The sequence below is a fragment of the Notechis scutatus genome, chromosome Z (assembly GCF_049901735.1).
Source record: "Notechis scutatus isolate UNSWTSFEM ecotype Mainland chromosome Z, rNotScu1.2, whole genome shotgun sequence".
Classification (NCBI taxonomy): Eukaryota; Metazoa; Chordata; class Lepidosauria; order Squamata; family Elapidae; genus Notechis; species Notechis scutatus.
Window position 1 is genome coordinate 128,327,593 of NC_142025.1, and position 24,617 is coordinate 128,352,209.

General features: G+C 38.5%; 1 protein-coding gene and 1 pseudogene across 1 annotated transcript; both read left to right on the forward strand.

The window, feature by feature from the left end:
* The first annotated feature begins 8,448 nt into the window (after positions 1 to 8,448).
* LOC148129262 (vomeronasal type-2 receptor 26-like) lies at positions 8,449 to 13,603 on the forward strand. The gene is made up of 2 exons (XM_087947253.1): positions 8,449 to 8,494; positions 12,702 to 13,603. The coding sequence occupies exon 2, from the start codon at positions 12,704 to 12,706 to the stop codon at positions 13,601 to 13,603; it is 900 nt and encodes a 299-aa protein (XP_087803379.1). The 5' UTR covers positions 8,449 to 8,494; positions 12,702 to 12,703.
* Positions 13,604 to 16,317: 2,714 nt separating this feature from the next.
* LOC113430179 (vomeronasal type-2 receptor 26-like) lies at positions 16,318 to 22,662 on the forward strand (annotated as a pseudogene).
* Positions 22,663 to 24,617: the final 1,955 nt, after the last annotated feature.

Here is a 24,617-nt window from a genome sequence, read left to right on the forward strand (position 1 = left end):
CGCCACATAGGTCTCGATGTCCTTTTTCAACGAAGGCCACCAGAACTGCCGTTTAACCAAATGTAGAGTCTTTACAAACCCAAAATGACCAGCCACTTTGGAATCATGAGTTTGTTGTAACACTTGGCTCCTCAGGTTTTGAGGTACATACAATTTTGCACCTATCCAGGCTAGACCATCTCGAACGGTGCAGTTATTCGCATTTGCCAGGAACCACTCATCCGTTTTCAAAGCCTCCTTAAATCGCTCCATCAGGTCAGTGGACAAATCTCTCTCCTGTTTTCTCTTTTGCACGCGGGTAACTACGGGGGCAGCCAGCTGTGTAGTGGACATGATTGGCCTTATCACTTCTTTACGAATACTGTTGTATTGAGGCATTCTAGACAAAGCATCTGCCATAAAAATTTTTCCCCTGGAATATATTTCAAGGAGAAATTGAATCGCTTGAAAAACTGAGCCCACCTAACTTGCTTAGGAGATAGCTTCCGAGGAGTTTTTAAAGCTTCCAGATTTTTATGGTCAGTCCATACCTCAAATGGGTGCTTCGCTCCTTCCAGAAAATGCCTCCATGCTAGTAAAGCCCAGTGGACTGCAAACGCTTCCTTCTCCCAAACGGCCCATCTCCTTTCAGTGTCAGTCAATTTACGAGAGGTGTAAGTGCACAGTTGTAGTGTCCCCTTCTCATTTAACTGAAGTAAGACCGCCCCCACCGCCACATCGCTCGCATCAGCTTGGATCACGAATGGGGCATCCATGTCTGGGTGTTTCAGTACTGGTTCTGCAGCAAAAAGTCTTTTAAGCTTTTCAAATGCAGCTTGGCACTCCATGGTCCAATTCAACGGTTGGCTGGGCTTTGGTTTTAATTCCCCCTTTGTTTTCAGGAGGTTGGTGATGGGCATGGCTATTTTAGCAAAAGACGGGATGAATTGCCGATAGAAGTTGGCAAATCCAAGAAAACTTTGAAGTTGTTTACGGGTTCTCGGTGGGGCCCAGTCCAATACAGCTCGCACTTTCTCTGGGTCCATCTCAATGCCTTCGGGGGAGATACGATATCCCAAATAGTCGATTTTCTCTTGATGGAACTCACACTTGGACAGTTTGGCATACAATTTGGCTGCCCTCAGCTTGTGCAACACAGAGCGTACCAATTTCACATGTTCATCTCTAGTCTCTGTGTAGATGTGAATATCATCAAGGTAGACCAGAACCCCTTGTATAAATGTTCGTGAAGCACTTGATTGATCATTTGCATGGAAACAGCAGGCACCCCCTGTAGGCCGAAAGGAAGAACATTGAACTGGAAACAACCCATCGGGCAATTGAACGCAGTCTTCCACTCGTCCCCCTCTTTAATCCGGATTCGGTAGTACGCCTCCCTCAAGTCCAACTTTGTGAAAATCTTCCCCTTTGCCAAGTGGGCTAACATGTCTTTCATCAGAGGGAGGGGGTACACATTCTCCACAGACACTGCGTTCAGGTTTCTATAGTCCACCACCAGACGTTTGGAGCCATCTTTCTTCTCGCGGAACATCACAGGGGCCGCCACTCGAGGTCTGGCAGGTGTGATGAAACCACGTTTCAGGTTCTTGTCAATAAATGCTCTCAGTTCTTCCAGCTCCCCTGGTGTCATCGAATACAGCTTCAGTTTCGGGAGCGTCACCCCCAGTAGAAATTCAATACTGCGATCGGTTGACCGATGAGGAGGGAGCTCGTTGGAGGCTTCTTCACTAAACACCTCTCTTAGGTCCCAGTACTCCTTCGGGATTTTCTCCTCCCCCTCCAAGCGTTCGACACCTGCAGAAGCTGCCTCAGCCGGAACTTGCAGCTTTGGATGGGATTTCTCCTCCCCTTCTGGATAGTGTTGCTCCTCCCCTTCCGGTGGCTGATCGGTGCGGATGCGTATCCACCCCTCTCTCCAGTTCACCTGGGGATTCCACTTCCGAAGCCAGGGTAATCCCAATATTAGAGGCTGTTCCATCCCAGGGGCCACAATAAAACATAGGATCTCGCGGTGAGTTCCCATGGTCATCTCTAAGGGTTCCGTTATAAAACGTGCTGGGCAACCTTCCGCCACAGATCCATCCAGTTGACAGAAAGCTATGGGCGTTCTTAAAGTTCTCAGTCCAATGCCCATATCCTTAACTACTTTCATGTTAATTACGCACCTCGTGCACCCCGAGTCCAATAAGGCCAACATCTCTCCTCGGTCCCAGAGGTAGGCTCCCTTAACTTTATTGGGATGGTCATGCACCCTTGGTTAGGACTTACCGGGACGTCATCTTCCGAGTCGGTCTCACTCTCGTCGAGTGGGGTTGGAGGTCCCAGCTCATCTCCCGTCCCGCTGGAAGGGCGACCTCTACAACCTCTCTCGTCTTCAGCCTGGTTTCACGAGGCTTGGTTGAGGGGTTTTCGGGCTTCCTCCCTGGGCCCCGCGCTTTCAGTGGGTCCGACTTGACCCAGCAATCCGCCATCCGGTGGCCCTCCTTCCCACAATGGAAACAGGCTGTGGTCTTGGCTCTTTCCGCCATCCCTCCCCTTTGGGGGGTGGAGGTCTCTCGGAGACGTGGGGGGAGTGGTTTTCTCCAGACGGGACCTCCTCTGCATCTGCTTCGAGTTAGATCAATATCCACCTCTTTCACCAGCAGGTACCACGACTGCAAATCACGTGGGTCCCTTCGGGAGATGCACATGTGGTATACATCTTCATTTAAGCCATCTTTGTAGGCTTCTACCAGGGCCCCTTGGGACCAACCTCGGATGTGGTATGCCAGCTGCTTGAACTCTTGGGTGTAGTCTGCAACCGACCTTCCCCCTTGGGTTAGAGTCTTCATTCTGATCCTAGCCCTTCTCTCTGCCAGGGGGTCCTCAAACCTTCTCCTCAATGCAGTCATGAAAACATCGAGGCTCCGCAGTTGGGGGGAGTTATCATTGAACAAAGTCACCACCCAGTCTGCTGCCATCCCTTCTAGGGTTCTGGTAACACATCTCACTTTGGCTGCTTCAGAAATGAACTCCCTTTCAAATTCTGCCATATAACTCCCAACTTGTACCAGGAAAAACCCCAAGTCTCTGGGATTTCCTCCAAATTTCACATCTAAGGGAGGCAGGTGGCATCTTCCAGGAACCACACCTATTGCTGGGGCCCCCTGGCGGCGGCGGGTGGCTGCACCGGCATAGGCTGGGCTAGGGGGGTGGGGGTAGCTCGACTTCCCCGGGTTGACCTCGCTCCCTCTTCCCCCTCATACCTTGGAGCCGTGCCGGGCTTCTCAGAAACGTCCATAAGGAATTTCCCGGCTTGATCCAGCCTGTATTCATCTCCTTCCCCTCTTGCCACAGCCGTTCCCTCGCACCTCTTCGTCTTACAGTGATCCTGGGAGGAGGGGGTTCTTCAAGGTCTCTCCAACCAACCCCCAATGACCATCTGGGCATCTCAGCTGGGGTTTCTTCCAGAGTCAGGTTGGCCAGTAGGTCAGCAGCCGGCATCTCTGGTAGCAGCATCGGCTGCCCCCCCGCAGCTCCCTGGTCATCTTCATTGCTGGCTGGAGACGACATGAGATGAAACCCCCTCGGAAGAAAAGTTGCTGTTTTCTCCGGGTGGCTTGATGTGGGAGTTTCAGAATTATGTCAGTCTGTGCTCCCTCTAAATCCCAAGAAAGAAATACTCAGACTCCATGGTGTAGAGCAAAGATATCCTTTTACTGGAAATTAAAGTGGAAACGACAGAGCCAATTCTGAAACTAAGAAATTGGCGGGTAGAACACATATACAAAGGAATAGAATTGCTCCCACCCCCCAAAGTTCAAATGATTCTTCCAATTAAAACTTCTGAATATGATCATGTGGTCATCTCCAGGTGGTGATGAGGCTACTGTCAGTTGACCTTGACATATTTTGAAAGAAGTTCGCAGTTGCGCAAAAAGGGACAGAGGCTAGCAAAGAAATGGAAAGTTAAAGAAAGGAATCCCCCCTCCCCTTGCTAACCCAGCAAAGGAATGCAAAACACCTCCTGCCTTCTTCCCCTCCAAGATTCCCCCCTCCCACCGTTTCATGACAGCCGAAAGAAGTAAATTGGCATAGCAGCAGAGAAGCAATAGTTAGAAGACAGAATATACTTATTAGGAAGATATCTTGAGGCTGACATTTACTATATTTCAAATGGACATGGATTGGCATATTTTATAATGACATTGGCACTCAGGCAGAATTATTGCTCCGAAGGGTATTACCTTTCTTTTCAAAGAATGGCATCTGCTTTGATTTCATTCAACAGATATCTGGTGGGGTGTTAGATGAGCTTGATATGATTATGGAGACAACCCGTGCAAAAATGATCCATTCCTTGAATAGCAGAGCAAATGCTATTATCTTTCATGGAGAATTTCAAAGTATAGTGTTTTTATGGGTTATACTAGAAGTTACAGAATATGATGATATGGCAGGGAAAAAAAGAAAGGTCTGGATCATGACTGCAGATGTGGATTTTACATCAGCCCTGTTTCAAAGAAAATGGAGCATGGATTTCCTCCATGGTGCTATATCCCTGGCAATTCAATCTAAGGAAGTGTCAGGATTCCAGATATTTGCTCAGATGAGGAACCCTCTTTTGCATAAAGGAGATGGCTTCTTGAAAGAAATCTGGCAACAGTTATTTGAATGTGTGATTCCAAATTCTTCCTCTGAGTCAGAGAACCAGAATATCTGCACTGGAGAGGAGAAGCTAGAGGCTCTTCCAATGACTGTTTTTGAAACAAGGATGACTGCCCACAGTTACTGTGTCTACAATGCTGTCTATGCTGTCGCACATGCTTTGCATGCTCTCTATTCATCCACAGACCAGCAAAGACCAGGAATGACATGGGAAATTCTGAAACAACAGTTGTGGAAGGTAAATCTCCTTATTGGAATAGTGCCAGTTATCTCCCCATATCTGTTGATAGAACTGTAACATTGTCACTTTTTGTTTGTTTAATGGAAAATTGTGAGATATTTGGGGCAGAGATCTTCATATTTCCATGAAGAAGTCCATGTTTTCCCAAAAATATGACCTACTCAGAAAGTAAGTCGTAGCTTGTTTTTTTACATGTGCACCCAATATAAGCCCTACCCCCCAAAATAAGCCCTAATAAAGACCCTGCCCACTCCAGGGTGCACAGGTAAAAATTAAGTTAGTGTGGGAATGGGGGTGGTGGAGCTGCCTTACTACTTACCTTCGAATAGTTGCATCCAAGCCTCGCATACCTCAGCCCATTTCTTCTGTAGCCAGCAAGTCTTTACTGAAGGTCTCTGTAGTCTATAACAGAGCTCCAGATCAATCTGGAGATCTGTTATCAGCTAAAGAGGCCTTTCCTAAAACCTTGGTGGTTGCAGAAGGAATGGGCCAAAGTGTGCAAAGCCTGGCTTCAACTATCCAAAGCTGAAGAATTTTCTGAAAGCCTCTGACAGTGAAAAGGAGGCCGTGGGTGATGCACGCAGTGGGTGACATCCTTCCCCCCCAAAAAAACAATAAGATCTGATGCCCTTTTTTGGTGGCAAAAACAATATAAGACAGGGTCTTATTTTCAGGGAAACACGGGTATCATTTTTTTCCTTCAAATTGCATGCATAAATGAACATCTGTGGTTAAAACCTATTAGCAGAGAAAAAGTTTGGAGTCAGCTTCTCCCTACTCTATATTCTGTATGTTTTTAATTAACAATTTTGGTTTTTTTTTTTCTACAACTATCCTATATTTCTGTTCTTATCCAGCGTGATGCCATTCCCCCAAAAGTTTATTCCAAATTAGGCATGAGTTATGTTCCTTCATTTGAACTTTTTCTCCATGTTACATCACTCCATTATCTTTCAAAAATGGATAAAAATCATTGAAGGATTATTGTCTATTGTAAGCACAACATTGAATTGTAGTTTTGATTTTTCAGTTTTAGAAATATCCATTTTTTTCTATTTTCAGGTATACCATTGATAGTCCTGTACAACTTTATTCTAATCTGTATATAAAGAGTTATACGTCATAGCTATTGTCATATATTGGAAAAAGAGAAGAAATGTTATGAAAATTATACCAGATCCTTTTTGACACTAACCTTTTGTAACTGAGATTATTCAAGATAACAAAAAAAAAAAAATACTGCTAGTAATTGTTCAGGGTTTTTACCTAGACATGAACTGGTTTGGTAATTTTCAATGCATTAAGCAAAACATATAATGTTTTGTCTATAAGAACCAAATAAGGGTTTGTAATGTGTAAGAAATCTGTTCAGAGGTTAAGTTTGAAAATCCTTATTAATTATTTGTTTTAGAATGATAAGAAGCAAAGCATTAACAATAAATGTTCATGCCATGGTTTTATGTTGTTTCCCATTTTTTTTCAATCTTATTGTTTAGCTTCACCATTTTTTCAGAGGTGTTTCATTTAACAACAGTGTTGGGGAGAAGATTTCTTTGGATGAAAATGGTGACTATGTAAGAGGATTTGATATCATAAACTGGGTCACTTTCCCAAACAATTCCTTCCATAGAATTAAAGTGGGAAGCATAGATCGAGATGGACTCTCACGTCACCTGATGACCATTTCAGAGGATAACATCATCTGGCCCATTTGGTTCAATCAGGTACTGTAGAATCCACCTCATGTCCATGATGATTTATTGCTTTGCCAAATTTCTATGGTGATTCATATAAACTAGGTGTCTTCAAACTTGACAGCTTTAAGACTTGTGGACTTCAACTCCCAGAATTCCTCCTCCAGTCATGTTAGCTCAGGAATTCTGGGAGTTGAACTCCACAAGTCTTAAACTTGCCAAGTGTGAAAACTCTTGATATAAACCTAGCACATTTTCATCATATTCTATTGAGTATTAAGAGAGAAAAAATCTGACCAAGAGCAGAGGAAATTAATCTATGGATTTATTTAGTTTATGATCAAGTTTGTATTTTGCTAAACTACATATTCTATTTTACCTTGGTTTGCTTCACTCATAGGAATTGTTGGTGAATCTGAGTCCTTCTAAGGATAGGGTTCATGCCCATGTGATATTTGGGGATACAGAGAGATGTGATGGTTCAGTGGCTGTTCTGCTGACCGCCAGTAATTCGATTGCCACCAGCTCAAGGTTTAGTCAGAACTTCTAGGTCGATAAAATGAGGACCCAGTTGGTTTTGGAAAATATGCTGATTTTATAAACCTCTTAGAGAGGGCTGTAAAGCACTGTGAAGTTGTATATAAGCATGAGCACTATTGCTATTGCTACATTGGGTAGGTTACAGTAGGTGACAAATTATGCAGTGGCATCCTAATTCTACACTTTATGGGGGTACCTTCACCTACATTCATTGGATTCAGTGTTCTGTTCCTTTTTATTATGTGAGCAGAGCTTACAGTTCACATTGAAATGAATAAGGATTTGATTACTATAAGGATTTGTATGACATTGAGAGCCATGATTCTTATAAATGTTCCTGGAACTCATATACTTGTTTGCAATATTTCTATGAACATACAACCAAGAACTTCTGTTGTAAATTCACAATATATGTTATCTCATTCTGGAGTCATTCTGACTACAGACACATTTGGGAACCAATTCACCAAAGTCCAAAGCATATAATGCAATAAGTGTTGTGTTGTTGTTGTTTTCTTTCCCATTGAACAATTTTATGCAACTTATATTAGGAACTAAGGAAGTAGCTGAAGAAGGATACTTGTAAATCATATTTGCAAAATTCTGTTTCAAATATTTTCTGCATACTTTTTTATACTTATATATTTCCATTAAATGATTAATTTTCTTGTTAAGAGAATTCCAGTTCTTCTCTGAAAAAAAAAACTTGGCAAAATGAGCTTCCATCATGTTGTCAAAACTGTAATGGAAGAATTCTTAACAGAACTCTGAAGTTCTGCTAAAATTGCTGAAGTTCACCTGAAAAACTACACAGTATATTCTTATATTTCTACTCATTTCCAGGCAAAACAACACTGTGAGAAATGTGTAAGAGCAGCAAGGAAACTGGGATAAAGAAATTAAAAAAAAAATTCAGTGTTGTATTTATTTCCATATTCCAGAGGAGAAAAACCTGATACAAATCAATCATTTTAATGCAAATAGTTATATTGTTTTATTGGCTCTGGTCATTTGGCACTTTTGATTATTTAGTTTTTATTTTCTTCAGAATATGAGACAGCCATAGAACCCAAAGGTAAATCTTGCAATAATAAAATGAGTGTCATTAATTTTTAGAATGTAGGTGAGCTCACAGATGTATTACCTGCAACAGCTGAAATGTCAACTATATCATCTTGTTTCAATGATAATCTGTGAGCATTGTTTCCAAATATGTTAATATATTTTTATTTCCTTCATGGACAGATATTGCCTGTCTCCCTGTGTAATGATAATTGCCCTTCAGGTTACCGAAAGATCCCAAAAGAAGGAGAACCATTTTGTTGCTATGATTGCATTCCATGTCCGCAAGGAAAGATCACAAATCAGACAGGTAAGAGATGCTATGAAAGATACCAGATGTTATCCATAATTTTAATACTTTACTCAATTTCTTAAATATGTACAACTTTTCATCACTCAATACTGCATCTTTGCTAGAAACAGTGGAATATATGACCCAAAGTTTTTCTTTTGTAAATTCTCTTTCTCTCTTGTGATTTACTATCAGATGAAAGTTTGTGAAAATAGCGAGGAAGGAAATATTCAATACCTTTCCTATTAAGGCATCTTTGATGTCCTTTGAAACTTTGGTTGAATTCAAATAATTTTGCACAAATCTTTCTCATTTTTGTGCCCATTCTCTCCCAATTCCCTGTGCTGACCTTTTTCTTTTTGTGCCCATCTACTGCTGTTGAAGCAGAGATGCCTGGCTCCATTTGCTGTCTTCCTTTTCCAACCCAGCTTCTCTGGTGAACAGGTGGCTTCCTGAGCCTTTTGTAAAGCTGCATTTCATAACTTTCATGATCAAAAGACCTTCAAAATACACTGCAGCTTACAGGACTTCCAGGTTGAGCCCTCCTCGCTGACGGACCATAGATTATTACTGTGTGCGGCCATGGTCTGTGCTCTTTCGTTGGAGAGCCCCGATCATTGCAATTATGGGCTGAAGCTGCCTTGGAGGGGTGGTGGAGTAAGGGGAAGCCACAAGCCAGGTTGAGGGGAGCCGCATCTCCCCTTCTGGGCTTGGCCTCCCCCCCCAAAGATGACTGAAGTGGTGGTCCAAAATGGCCACCCTGAAGAGGAGGACTCAGCTGGATTAAGATTTGTGCAGGAGTGAAGAAAGAAGTGGATAACATCTGAGCTTGGACAATTGGGTGAAAAAACTAAACAAAAAGTACCCCGGGATTAAGGTAACATTGAACTTTTAAGAAAAGAAGAGTGAGCAGCGAAAATACAAAGGGACAGGAAATAAAATAAGAAAATAATTTTGACAGCTAAGTGGTGCTTCGAACTGGGAAAGGAAGAAGCTGGAACTAAAGACTTAATTAAATTGGACAAAAATATTTTGGCAATAAACAGGCATAAAATAAATGGACTTAAGCTTGTCAAAAAATAATAAAAAAATTTACAAATTGGAGACTGGATTGTGTTGGAATATTGAGGTTCGAAAAACCCTAAATAAAAAAATAGGGGGAAAAGGTGAAGACTTTGTATAACAGAGAGTGCCATCTTCTGACAAAAACTTGAACTCAAACAAAAGGGAAAGCATCCTTTTTCTGTATGAACTTGTGTTGATATAATGTTAAAGAAATATTGAAACAAAGTAAGAATCTTAGAAAGTGAAAGCTGAACCAGAATAAAGAAAGAAGTAAGGAAAGACTGATTGTGGGATTGATTGAAGTTTTTGGTATAAACCCTGGGTTGGAACAATTGAGAACTTTAGAAAACTGGAAGAAGAAAGAAGGAAAATAAAAATGTTTTTTGTGGACTTCAATGATTATAAAATATAAGAGTGTGTAATGATGATATCTCTTTGGGAATTAAAAATGGAACTTAAAAATATGAGAGAATTACTACAGGAAAGAGGCGAATCACTTTGCTCTGTGTTAGAAGAAATGGAAATGGCGATTGAAGAACAAGAAGAAAGAACTTCAGAGGAGAAGGAGTTGATTCAAGGAGAAGCCATCTTAAATAGACAACTAACACAAAGAACACTACAAAGACGAGGGAAAAGAACGAAAGCTAAAAAGTTGAGATTTAAGAAGGTAATCAAAAAAGGGAATACCTGTGAAGTCAGGAGAGGTAGAAAGATCCAGCAGAAAAGGGGAAAGGAAGATATTAAGAAAGAGAGGGATATAAACCAGAATGAAAAAAGATATGGGATAAAGAGTGGGAGGAGAGGCAGTAAGAAACAGGTGCAAGAAATAAAGAAACACGGAAATAGTAAAATGATGAAAAGAAATAATTTTTTCAGAGATAATGGCTGATGAATTAAAAAGAGTTTTCTGCAGGGTGACAAGGGGTAAAAAGAATATATTTGCAATTAAAAAAATACTTAGAAAATAGGGTAATATAGACTATTAAAGGAGGGATAGATACTGATAATTCTTATTAGATGAATATACATTTTTATTTTTATTCTTAAAAGAAAAGTTAAGGTTTATTGAAGAAACTGTAATAATTGAAATGAATGTGAATGTGTTTAAAAAATGAGGTTAATATCAGTGACCAGAAATTGAATAGTGAATTTTTCCCTTTTACTTTTTTGAAATTAGAAATAAAATTAAGGGGGAAAATTCGTTGTGGAATCCAAATGAAAAGATGTAATGATTATTATTGTAACTATTTAAAAATAATGGTTTATTGGGAATTAAGATGAGGGAATAAAGGTATATTTTAATCACTGAGGTGTCACACTCAAAGCAGTAAAAAGGGGGAAACCTATGCTTGTTTCTTTTTCTTATGTGTTAAAACTTGTATTAATCTAGAATCTATAGAAAGAATGTGTGATGGAAAGAAAATATGACAGATTAAAGAAATACTTAAATCAATAAACTAATACAGACTATTAAAAGGAAGGAGAGACATTGGTAACTTTTTTTAATTAGGCAAACATATATTGTTATTTTTATTTTTAAAATAAATATTAAAGGATTATATTTGAAATAATTTAAATGAAACAAAAAGATGTTTTGATTGAGATTAATGTAAGAGACTAGGATTAATTTGCTTGTTCTCTCCTTTCTGAAAGTTTGGAATGGAAAAGGTAATAATAGAATTAAGTATGCATATATGAATGTATAACTATTGTCATATTTGTATGTGAAAGTGATGACCTGGAAATATGTTGTCCACTAAAAAGAGCTTTTTGTTTTTATGTGAAAAATTAAATAAAATTTGTTTCTTTAAATAAAAACACTGCATTTGATATGGTAAACAGAGACATACTATGGAGTAAACTGACATCTCTTAAAATAGAACCTAGACTGCTGGCTTTGATTAAACACAAGTACCTGTTTGAGGGTGTGGTACGGGTTAATGGGGCTCTGATTAACAGGATTCACACAAATAAAGGGGTAAGGTGAGGGTGCATCCTGTACCCATTATTATTTAGTTTATATATCAATGACTTGTCAGGGTTAATGAAGGATCCTATGGTACACATGCCAATGACCCTAAATACATACTGTAACAGCTTGCTCCATGCTGATGATATTATTTTATTATTGTATTCACATGTAGAAGGGGTGCAAATGAGAAAGTTTATTGCTTGCAACTGTGATAGAAGGAAACTGGGAAGAGAAGCAATGCTGGTGCTTGCTAGAAGGTGAATAAATGCTGGTTCCTTCACACACAAGGTTTCAAACACACACACACACACACAAACACACCCACATACACCCACAAGGCAGGGTGCAAGGTAGCCAAACGGGCTTTGGAAAAAGGAGATAGGCAGGTGGAGATATTGGCTCAGGGCTGCAAGGCTCCAAGCATGGAATATCTTCGATTAGGTGCATATATATTCAATGATCCACAATTCTCACTTAGTGATCACAATGGGGAGAAATGAGATTATGTTGACTAAGATATGCAATTATATGACTTATTTCACAAGTATATTCTTAGCAACTGAATATTTAGTCCAAATTATGAACCTAAATTAAAAAAAAAACTATATGGAAAATGGACTTGGTCAATTATTTTCATCTAAGTAGAAATCCATGAGACAGAGTGGCTCAGTGGCTAAGATGCTGAGTTTGTTGATCAGAAGGTCGGCAGTTCAGTGGTTCAAAAACCTAGTGCTGCATAATGGAGTGAGCTCCCATTATTTGTCACAGCTTCTGCCAACCTAGCAGTTCGAAAGCATGTAAAAAATGCAAGTAGAAAAATAGGGATCACTTTGGTGGGAAGGTAATAGTGCCCTGTGCACCTTCAACATTTAGTCATGCTGGCCACATTACCACTGACATGTTTTCGGACAGCACTGGCTCTTCGGCTTAGAAACAGAGATGAGCACTGCCTCCCAAAGTTGGAAATGACTAGCACATATGTGCAGGGGAATATTTACTTTTACCTTAAGTAGAAATCCACATACAGGGAGAATGCCATTATGTTATTATGATTCACATTTGTACACCATTCATTTCTGTCTTTCTCAGAGACTCATTTATTTTAACATATATTTCCATGTAATTTTTTTAATTCCCCATTCTCAGACTCTGCATCTCTTCATTTTCTATTTATATTTGCTTTTGCAGATATGGACCAATGCTTTCAGTGTCCAGAAGATCAGTATCCAAACAATAAGCAGAATTTCTGTCTTCTCAAATACATAACTTACCTCTCTTATGAAGAAACCTTAGGAAGCAGCTTGATGACAGTGGCCGTTATTCTTTCTTTTGCCACAATTTCTATACTGGGAGTATTCCTGAAGTATCACAACACTCCTATCATTAAGGCCAACAACCGCAGCCTCTCCTACACCCTCCTCATCTCCCTCCTCCTCTCCTCCCTTTGTCCTCTGCTTTTCATTGGCAGACCCATGACAGTGACCTGTCTCCTTCAACAGACTGCTTTTGGGGTCATCTTCTCAATGGCTGTTTCTTGTATATTGGCCAAAACCATCACTGTGGTTCTTGCTTTCATGGCCACCAAGCCAGGATCAAAGATGAGGACATGGGTTGGGAAAAGACTGGCCCTTTCCATTGTTCTCTCCTGCTCCCTCATTCAAACCCTTCTTTGTACTGTGTGGTTAGCAACCTCACCCCCTTTCCCAGATGTTGATATCCACTCCTTTGTTTCTGAAATTGTAATGGAATGCAATGAAGGCTCGGTTTTTATGTTTTATAGTGTCTTATCTTTTATGGGTTTCTTGGCTATGGTCAGTTTTATTGTAGCTTTCTTATCTAGGAAACTACCAGACACTTTTCAGGAAACCAAGTCTATTACCTTCAGCATGCTTGTTTTTTGCAGTGTCTGGTTGTCCTTTATCCCTGCCTATGTGAGCAGCAAAGGGAAATACACAGTGGCTGTGGAGATCTTCTCCCTCTTGGCCTCCAGTGCTGGGCTCCTGACTTGTGTCTTTTTTCCCAAATGCTACATCATCATTGTGAGGCCTGATCTGAATAAAAGAGAGCATCTGATAAAGAGAATTATTTAAACAATCCTGTCTTTTGTCTTTCTCCAATATGAGCTTATCATTGAATCTCATTAGGCATATTTTTTTACTTGAATTAGTAAGCTTCAGCATGGCTGTTAATTCTTTAATGGATAAGAGATTCAGAGATCTTTTGCAAAAATGTATTAAGCTTCGCTTGCAACATACTTTCTTGTCCCAGCCATTAAGGAAAATGAATCTTAAAGACAGTTCAGAAACAGAGTGAATGCTATATAAAAAACTACTTTTCTTCCAGAACATCATTCTGTGGATAAAGAGGACTGCTGTTTGTGCAGTTCTTTAATTGGTGCCATTGTTAGGTTTACTGGTAAGGTATTTTTCTTTTCATGCTTTGGTAATGTTAACTGAAATATTCTTCTAGGTGGAACTCTCCTATTTTGACCTCTGGAGGATCCAGACCTCAGCATGAGTTTCTGCATCCCATTTCTCATTCAAATTATTGATGATTCTAATCCTTTGCAATTAGATAAGTAGATAGGTGATAGATAATAGGGGAAAGAGAGAGGGAGGGGGAGAGAGAGATTCTACAATTTCATTTTTCTGACTGAATGGAAATAGATTTTATCTAAAGAAGTCAACTAACAGCAGTAATTATCTGTTCTTTTCCAAGGTTTTAGACAGTATGATAGATATGAGATGAACATGAAACCTCTCTAGAGCCCTGTCTCTCTTTTTATTTCTGCTGAGGAAAAATGACCCAGGTTCCCATTACATTTTTTCCCATTGCTATTATAGTATGTTGTATGGAACTGCACTGTTACATACCAATCCTGAAGCCCTAAATCCCTGATATTTGGAAATCCATCTCAGTGAAAAACTCCATTTCTCTATTGTTAATTACAGTTGACACATTGAGAAGGTTTCAAGATATTCTGTTAATCTATATAAAATTTATTCAATCTACAGTGATCAAGATAAAAGCCAGCTTGAATTTCTAGGCTACTATTTTTTTTGTACTTCATGAACTTGTAGAATTTCATGAACATGCAGAATTATTCTTCAGTAGTTATTCATTTGTTGTGATCATGTTTTTCCCTTAGCACCCTTTGGCATATGTAACAAAAAATAACTTAATTACACCCATGGGAATAAACTGAATAATTTATGTGCAACACCCAGATAAACATATTTCTTTCCCTACTGTTTTGAATAATGAAGAAGTCTAGTGAGGTAATCATCTGCCCTGTCCTTATATTCTTGATTGACTTCTCCTTTCAATTTGGCAATTCCCTGTAACATGCAATAGAACATGACCAGTTTAGGACTTCAAGGCTAAAGGGTGCTTCAAATCTTCCTTTTGGCCTTAAAAATTATCCCACAAAAAAGCTGTAGCTCAATAACTAGAAGTTTGTTCACAACTCCCTTAGCTTTCCAGTTGAATCTTGGCTATTTATTTGGAGAGTACTGCCCAAGTCATGGGGAAAGTGAATAGACTTTTTACAGGAAGGACTTCTTATCTTACAGTTGGGATGCTGGTATTGGGGATGTTTCCTAGGAGGGTTTGCAAAGTTCCTTTTTCAAAATGCCATAGCAGTGAACAGAGTCCATTTCTTCATAAATATCATGAACCAGGAGACCTCATTCTTGGAGGTATAATTTCTCAGAGCTTTGTAGTTTCAGAGAAGATCTCATTCAGAAGACATCCTTTTGAAGATTTCTTTGCTGAATTTATGTAAGGAGTTGGGTGCTTTAGATCTCTATTAAACCTTTGTCCTGATATTACTCTGAAGTGAAGAACATACAGTTTGCTTATTGATTTTGTGGGAGAAGGAAGGTGGGGTGGAGAATTTCTGCCAGATAATGATTCTTTCTTTTTAATTTCACTAATCTAAAGGAGAAGAAAAAGGTGGTGGAATATAACTGTTTGAAATATTAGATAGAAAAAGTAAACCACATAAAGACTGGGGAGTCAAAGTTCCAATCTCCTTCACTGCATTGCTTCCAAAGGAATATATTAGATAGATAGATAGATAGATAGATAGATAGATAGATAGATAGATAGATAGATAGATAGATAGATAGATAGACGGACAAATAAAACAAAGCTTATATAAACTACTTGCAGCTGAAATCTTTCCAAAAGAACTTTCCAAATCAGCAACTCTTTTGAAGTTAACTATTTTGTACTATGTCTGAGAAACTACCAAGTATTTTATTTTAGAAATACCAAAAATGTTTCTCATATGTACAAATTGTCCCATGGAGTTACTGAAGTTTGCAAACAATGGGCAACTTCCTTCACATTACCACACATTATTTCTAAAGAATGGCGAAGATGATCCATACTTAACAAATAGTAGGATTAGTTTTATTGTTGACTTGATAAGGAAACATACACAAGAAATCATGTACAAGTAGGATTAGTGCTGGAATTATATTTTTCATGTTTATCTAATATTATCTAATATTAATATGTATATGGATATATTTCCAGTGTATTCAGATAATATGCATGATAATATGCATGATCAGAATAGTTAATATTGCAAATGAATCTCTCAACAAACACATGTATTAATGTATTTATTATTTTCTAATTGAGTTGCAGATTAGTAACTCAGACCTATCAACATGTCTTGGCTGTTGTATTTTCTGTCAAGGAGATTAATGGAAATCCCCAGATCTTATCCAACACCACCTTGGGCTTTAACATCTATAACAACTATTTTAATCCAAAACTTACATATGCAGCTACAATGGAAATTCTCTTCACACCAGGCAGATTCATTCCAAACTATAGATGTGATTTCCAGAACAACCTGGTAGCAGTCATTGGAGGACCCAACTCAAATGATTTTCTTTGTGTATCAACTGTTTTGAGTGAATACAAGATTGCACAGGTAGTGTTTCCTTTCATGAACAGGAAAAAAAATAAAGAAACTGCCCACAATGCCTCCTCGTATAAAGCCATTGTGGTGCAGTGGTTAGAAGGCTGATTCCACTCATTGCCAGGTAGTTCGACTTTGAATGGCTCAGCTTTCCATCCTTCCGAGGTCGGTAAAATAAGGCCCCAGATTGTTGGGGACAATATGCTGTAAAACACTTAGAGTGTGCTGTAAAACACTATGCAATGATATATAAGTTTAAGGGTTATTGTTATCACTCTTGTATTGGATAAGAAATATTTTGAGAACTGGGGGATGGGTATTGGCAGATATCTAATATTTCTTCAAAGAAACTAGGTAATTGCCTCGTTCATCTTTTCTGAACACAAACACATCGCTAACAAACTCTATTGACATCGAAGTGTTTGTTGGATAGAAAATTCACAATAAAATCAGGGCCACATGTACCTAGTTTATTTCAAGCATCACAATGATAAGAGGCAAACTAAGCCCTGTTTTACTGGGGAAATTTATTTCTTATAGGATAAATCCTTGTCCTTTCTTGGTTTCATTCTGCTTTTATGCTTCCATTCAATTAGCTTGCCTATTCTTCTGCTCCAGAGAGGAAAAGAACAAATCAAGCAATTTTCTTCCATTGGCTTTTTCCAAATGCTAATTATCAATATGATGGGATTCTTCAGCTCTTACTCTATTTCAAATGGACATGGATTGGCATATTTTATATTGGCATTGGCACTCAGGCAGAATTATTGCTCCGAAAGGTATTACCTTTCTTTTCAAAGAATGGCATCTGCTTTGATTTCATTAAACAGTTACCTGGAGGACAGACTGTGATTTGGGAAGCAAACCGTGCCAAAATAAGCCTGGCCTTGAAGAGCACAGCTAATGCCATGATCTTTCATGGTGAATTCCATAGTGTTGGGTTTTTATGGATTTTACTCAAAATTGTAGAATATGATGATATGGCAGGAAAAAAAGGAAAGGTCTGGATCTTGACTGCCGATGTGGACTTCACCTCAGCCCTTTTTCAAAGAAACTGGAGCATGGATTTCCTCCATGGCTCTCTTTCCTTGGCAGTCCAATTTAAGGAAATGATCAGATTCCAGAGATTTGTTCAGATGAAAAACCCTCTTTTGCACAAAGGAGATGGCTTCTTGAAAGAGATCTGGCAACAACTATTTGATTGTGTGATTTCAAAGTCTTCCACTGAGTCAGTGGACCAGAATATCTGTACTGGAGTGGAAAGGTTGGAGGATCTTCCTATGACTGTTTTGGAAACAAGGATGACAGCCCACAGTTACTGTATCTACAATGCTATCTCTGCTGTTGCATATGCTTTGCATGACTTCTATTCATCCATAAACAAGCAAAGATCAGGGATGACATGGGAAATTCTTAAACATCAGTCATGGAAGGTAAATTTTCTTATCAGAGTAGTGAGGGTTATCTCACCATATCTGTTGAAGGAGCAGTGACATTATTATTTGTGTTTGTGATTGTATGTGTGATTAACTAATAATTGTAAGATGTTTGGGCCCAGAGATCTTCATATTACCATGAAGAAGATTTTTTTCCTGTCGGTTGCATGCATTTATGAATATATGTGGCTCAAAAAAATCAGCAGAGCAAAAAGGTTGGAATGAGCTGCTCTGTACTGTAGATTCTTTCCATTTTTAGTTAACACTTTTTTTGTCAGTTCTAGAGTTGGCCTAGTTTCCAGTTCTGATCCAGTGCAATGCTATTCCCTCAACATTTTATTATAAATTGGATCAGTGAGGGGATTCATTTTTTTTTTACTACAGGTTCTGTGGGCATGGCTTGGTGAGCTTGACGTGGCTTAGTGGGCATGGCATGGCTTGGTGGGCATGGTGTAGCTTGGTGAGCGTGGCAGGGGAAGGTTACTGCAAAATCCCCATTCCCTCCCAACCCCACTAACCTGATTTCTAACTCCGTTCTCCTGTGCAGGGTAACAAAAGAAGACCCAGCCAATCAGCTGGGACACGGGAGGCAGAGAATAGATGAGGGCAGGGCCAGTCAGAGGTAGTATTTTTAGGTTCTTTGACCTACTCAAAATTTCCACTACCGGTTCTCCAGAACTGGTCAGAACCTGCTGAATACCACCTCTGAATTGGATGTGAATTATTTTCTTTCATTTTATCTTTAAAATGTGTACTCCATGTTGGATTGTCTCTATTATCTTTCTAAAAATGGGTAAGATTCATTGCAGATGTTTACTTGTTTTTGGTTTTGCCCCATTTTTTCATATAGCAGAAAGACTGGGAATGTTTTCTGCCTTTATTAAGGTGGTTTTTCTCCTCTTTTTCTTTAGGGGCAATATTCTATTTTACTTCATTTAATATCCTGTAGAATATTTTATTCTAGAGAAGGGCCCCTACCCACAATATCATGCTTTTATCTTGTTTCTAACTTTTTCCTTCTTGCTCTCTAGCTTCACCATTTTCTGAGAGGAGTTTCATTTAATAACAGTGCCGGAGACAAGATTTCCTTTGATGAAAATGGTGAATTCAGAGGGGGATTTGATATCATAAACTGGGTCACATTCCCAAACCAGTCCTTCCATAGAGTTAAAGTGGGAACCATAGATCCAGATAGACTCTCACATCAGATGCTGACCATTTCAGAGGATGATCTTATCTGGCCCACCTGGTTTAATCAGGTAGAATCCACACCATGTCCTCATTGATTTATTACTTTGGTCAATATTCCAAGGAAGTTGACATAAACCTATCACAATTTAATTCTTTTCCATGGAGTATTTTTGTCTTAAGAAAAAATAAAATCTGACCAAGAACTGAGTAATCTGACACATGATAATATGTATTTATTTGGTATATTGTCAAGTGACTATTGTGGTAAAATAGATATTATATTTTACCTTGTTTTAATTACATGTTGTACCGTATGATTCTTGATGAATGTATCTTTTCTTTTATGCACACTGAGAGCATATGCACCAAGACAAATTCCTTGTGTGTCCAATCACACTTGGCCAATAAAGAATTCTATTCTATTCTATTCTATTCTATTCTATTCTATTCTATTCTATTCTATTCTATTCTGGTTCAATCATAGGAATTGCTGGTGAATCTGAGTCCTTCTAGGAAGAGATTCTCTATCCATGTGATAATTAGGAATACAATGGATAGGTTTAGGTGGCAAATTATGTAGTGGGACCCAAACTATATATTTTGTGGAGTTACCTGATGGCTTCAAAGTTATGTTCCTTTTTATTAAGTGAGCAGAGCTTACAGTACACATTAAAATGGACAATGATTTGATTACTGGATGAGTGTGCCATTGGGAGCCAGTGATTCATCTCAAATGCTCCTGGAACTCATATATTTCTGTGTGACATTGGTATGGAAGTTCAACCAGGAGCTTTTATTGTGATGTCACAATATATGTTTATTTCATTCGGGAGAAACTCTGTCTATAGGCACATTTGTTAATCCATTCATAACATAATCTCAAAGAAGATTATATCATGTAGCAGTGCTTAGTTGTTTTTTTCTTATCTCTTGAATAGTTTATGAAACTTACATTAAGAAGTAAGCTATTATCTAAAAAAAGATGTTGGTAAATCATACTTGTGAGATCCTTTTCCATTTCTATGAATCAATAGTATTAATCAGGTTAATTATATTGTTTTATTGACTCTGTCCAGTTTGACATTTTTGGTTATTTAATTTTCATTTACTGCAGAATCCAAGGCAGCTATAAGATAAAAAAATTACTCTTCCAGTAAGAAAATGTGTGTCATTAAGTTTATATTGTAGGTGAGCTCACAGGACCATTATCCATAACAGCTGAAACATGTAGTCAATATATAGAGTAAGAAGGACTCTGTCTTCCTCTTGGCCTTATTGCAAAACTTCCATGAGTACCTCCATGTCAAACTGTTGCAATTTATGAATATTAATGATAATTTGTGAGCATTTTTTTCAAATATGTTAACATATTTTTATCTTCTTCATGGACAGATATTACCTGTCTCCCTGTGTAATGATAATTGCCCTTTAGGTTACCGAAAGACCCCAAAAGAAGGAGAACCATTTTGCTGTTATGATTGCATTCCATGTCCGCAGGGACAGATCACAAATCAGACAGGTAAGAGATATTATGGAAGATTCTGGATGTTGTCTATCATTTCAATACCTTCACTCAATTTCCTAAATATGTACAAATTTTCATAACTCAATATTGCATTTCTACTGGAAACAGTGGAGTGTATGAACCAAAGTTTTAGTCTGTAAATTATTTCTTTCTCTATTGTGGTTTATTATCAGATGAAAGTTTATGATGAAGGGAATACCAAATACTTTCCCCATTAAGGCATTTTTGAAGTCTTTTGAAAGTTTTGCTGAATTCAATTTTGCCCTATAATGACCTTTCTCCTTCTCTCCCAGCTCCCTACACTGATCTTTTGTGCTCATCTACTGCTGTTGAAGCAGAGTTTCCTGGCACTATTTGCTGTCTTCCTCTTCCAGCTCAAATTCTCTGATGAATATGTGGTTTCCTGAACCTTTAGTAAAACCACACTGTTTTTATCAACTTCCATGATCAAAAGACTTTCAAAAGACACTGCATCTTACTTTGGAATGCATGCTTTGCTACATGTGCCTTTGAAAGGCATCAAATGCACAAAGTGGGATAAAAGGAGCACAGGAGGTTTACTTGGGGAACTGGGAGAGAAGGGGTGCAAAAGAGAATGGTCATTTTTGAGAAGACTAAAAAAGAAGACATCTGAGGAGTGAACAAATGCTGCAACTTGTTAGAACATGAATGCATGTTCCTGCTGATAAATAAGGTATAGGTTTAGGATATAGACAAAAAAGCATAAAGGAGAGGAGATAGGGAAGTAGAGAAGTTGCTCATGGCTGGAAGACACGAAGCCTGGAATGGCTTGGATTGGGGTGTATTCTTGATTCATGATCCATGATTCTCAATTAATTAGCACAACAGGTAGCAATTACTAAGCAGTGCAGATAAATCATATCTTGTTTTACAAGCACATTTTTAACAAGTAAAATTTCAGTACAAACTATGGATATATACCAAGGGCTACAAGGAAAATAAACATTGGTCAATTATTTCCAGCCAAGCACAAATCCACAAAAAGAGGCAATGCCTTTAATATTTCAGTTAGTTGGAGTACACCAACTCCAATTCTCTGCTTTAACAGTTGTTTAACATACAGTTCCAAAATATATCTTTTATATTCTCATTTTCAGACGAATTGTCTCCAAACTATTCTACTATTATCTGCTCTTCCAGATATGGACCAATGTTTCCAGTGTCGAGAAGATCAGTATCCAAACAATAAGCAGAATTTCTGCCTTCTCAAATATATAACATACCTCTCTTATGAAGAAATTAGGAAGCAGCTTGATGACAGTGGCCATTATTCTTTCTTTTACTACAATTTCTATACTGGGAGTATTCCTGAAGTACCACAACACTCCTATCATTAAAGCCAACAACCGCAGCCTCTCCTACACCCTCCTCCTCTCCCTCCTCCTCTCCTTCCTTTGTCCTCTGCTTTTCATTGGCAGACCCATGGCAGTGACCTGTCTCCTTCGACAGACTGCTTTTGGGATCATCTTCTCAGTGGCTGTTTCTTGTATATTGGCCAAAACCATCACTGTGGTTCTTGCTTTCATGGCCACCAAGCCAGGATCAAAGATGAGGACATGGGTTGGGAAAAGACTGACCCTTTCCATTGTTCTCTCCTGCTTCCTCATTCAAACTCTTCTTTGTACTGTGTGGTTAGCAACCTCACCCCCTTTCCCAGATGTTGATATGCATTCCTTTGTTTCTGAAATTGTAATGGAATGCAATGAAGGGTCAGTTGTCATGTATTATTGTGTCTTGTCTTTTATGGGTTTCCTGGCTATGATCAGTTTTATTGTAGCTTTCCTAGCTAGGAAACTACCTGACACTTTTCAGGAAACCAAGTCTATTACCTTCAGCATGCTTGTTTTTTGCAGTGTCTGGTTGTCCTTTATCCCTGCCTATGTGAGCACCAAAGGCAAATACACAGTGGCTGTACAAATCTTCTCCCTCTTGGCCTCCGGTGCTGGGCTGTTAGCCTGTATCTTTTTGCCCAAATGCTACATCATTATTGTAAGGCCTGATCTGAATAAAAGGGATAATCTAATAAAGAGAAATACTTGAGCAATCAACTTTTGTCAATTTGCAACATAGGATTAGCATTGTGAGGTGAAAGAACTTTGATATTTAAAGCAAGTGGTGGTTAGATACAGCTTTCCATAGCACTTTATTCAGTAGATTCAGATTTATCATCTATAAACATGTGCAAGAGTCAAAACAAATCAAATTATTTGAGACCCACTGGGTTTAAAGTGAGATTTGGCAGAGGTGTCACATTTTGCCCTTGCTAATTTAATTTTATTCTTGAATCTTTGACCACTGTGGTAAGGCAATTTTTAGATATTAAGGGTCATACATGGATACATGTATGTATACGTGGATACATGCAAGTATAAATTATGGTAGTAGGTTTGATGATATTTATCAATAATCTATCTTTTTGCTGAATATTGCACATTTTATAAATTATTTTATTTAAAAAAAGGAGCAGAAAGAAAGAAGAAAAAGAAATACAGAAGAAAGAAGCTTTCAATTTTTTTATTTCCTTTGCTGCCAGTATAATTATAATGACAAAATTACAATTATAATCTTATTCTATAATTACCAAAGAAAGCAAACTCTTTTCTGTTACCCATTTTTCCCTCTTCAGTAAAACTACAAATCTTAAGTGCATTTTTCCAGTTTATGCAAAAAATCTTAAGGGTTTTCCAGACAAAACACAATTAGATTTTTTTATTCCAAATTAAAATTATTTTAGGCAACTCTACCAGTTCCTTCATCTTCACCAACCATTCCTCTATTGTGGGTATAATCAAAGATTTTCAATTTTGAGCATATAGTAATCTTACTGCAGTTTTCATATTTAAAAATAAAGTCCCACCGCTTTTTTCTTAGCATGAATGCTAAAAGAAATGTCTCTGATTTCAATTGTATAATCCAAATATTCTAATTAATCTATTTATTTATATTCAAAATACTTTTTTATATGTTTACCATACATAATAAAATGACCATTCATGTTTTTTTTACATTTCCAAAAAAAACCAAAGGGCTTTATGCATTCCAGTCAATTTCTCTGGTGATAATTTCCAACGTTTCCAACATCATTTTATAAAATCAGTAAGACTAAAAATGACAATTTTAATTCCTTCAACCATATACTGTATTTTCCCATTTGTATATTATGTTATACAGATAATTGTCAATGTATAACCACAACTGAGAGCAGAATTTCAATCATTGAATAAAACAGGGTAAGGGTTAGTGTCATTAAGCCAGACATCCAAGTGGCTCCTTTTTCAGATAACAGATCATCAGAGTTGGAAGGGACCTTGTACATCATCTAGTCCAACCCCCTGCCCAAGAGGGAGACCCTACACCATTTCTGACAAATGGCAGTCCAATTTTTTCTTGAAAGTCTCAAGTGATGACGCTCCTACAACTTCTGAGGGCAGCTTCTGTTCCATGGGTTGACTGTTCTCACTGTCAGAAAGTTTCTCCTTATTTCCAGGTTAAATCTCTCCTTGTTCAGTTTCCATCCATTATTCCTTGTCTGGCCTTCAGGCGCTTTAGAAAATAGTTTGACCCCTTCATCTCTGTGGCAGTCCCTCAAATATCGGAAAACTGGTAGCATGTCTTCCCTGGTCCTTCTCTTCACCAGACTAGCCAAGCCCAGTTCCTGCAACTGTTCTTCATATGCCTTAGTCTCCAGTCCCCTAATCATCCTGGTTGTTCTTCTCTGCACTTTTTCTAGACTCTCAACATCTTTTTTATAATGTGATGACCAAAACTGGATGCAGTACTCTAGGTGAGGTCTTACTAAGGCTTTATAGAGTGGTATTAGTACCTCACTTGATCTCGATTGTATCCCTCTGTTAATGCAATTTAGGATTGCATTAGCTTTTTTGGCTGCTGCTGCACACTGCTGGCTCATATTTAGCATATTTGTCCACTAAGATTCCAAGATCCCTCTCACAATTACTGCTATTGAGCCTGATTTCGCCCAGTCTATATGTGTA

Excerpts from the sequence above, each read along its gene's own strand:
- LOC148129262 (XM_087947253.1), top strand. The coding sequence starts at position 12,704 with ATGGACCAATGCTTTCAGTGTCCAGAAGATCAGTATCCAAACAATAAG.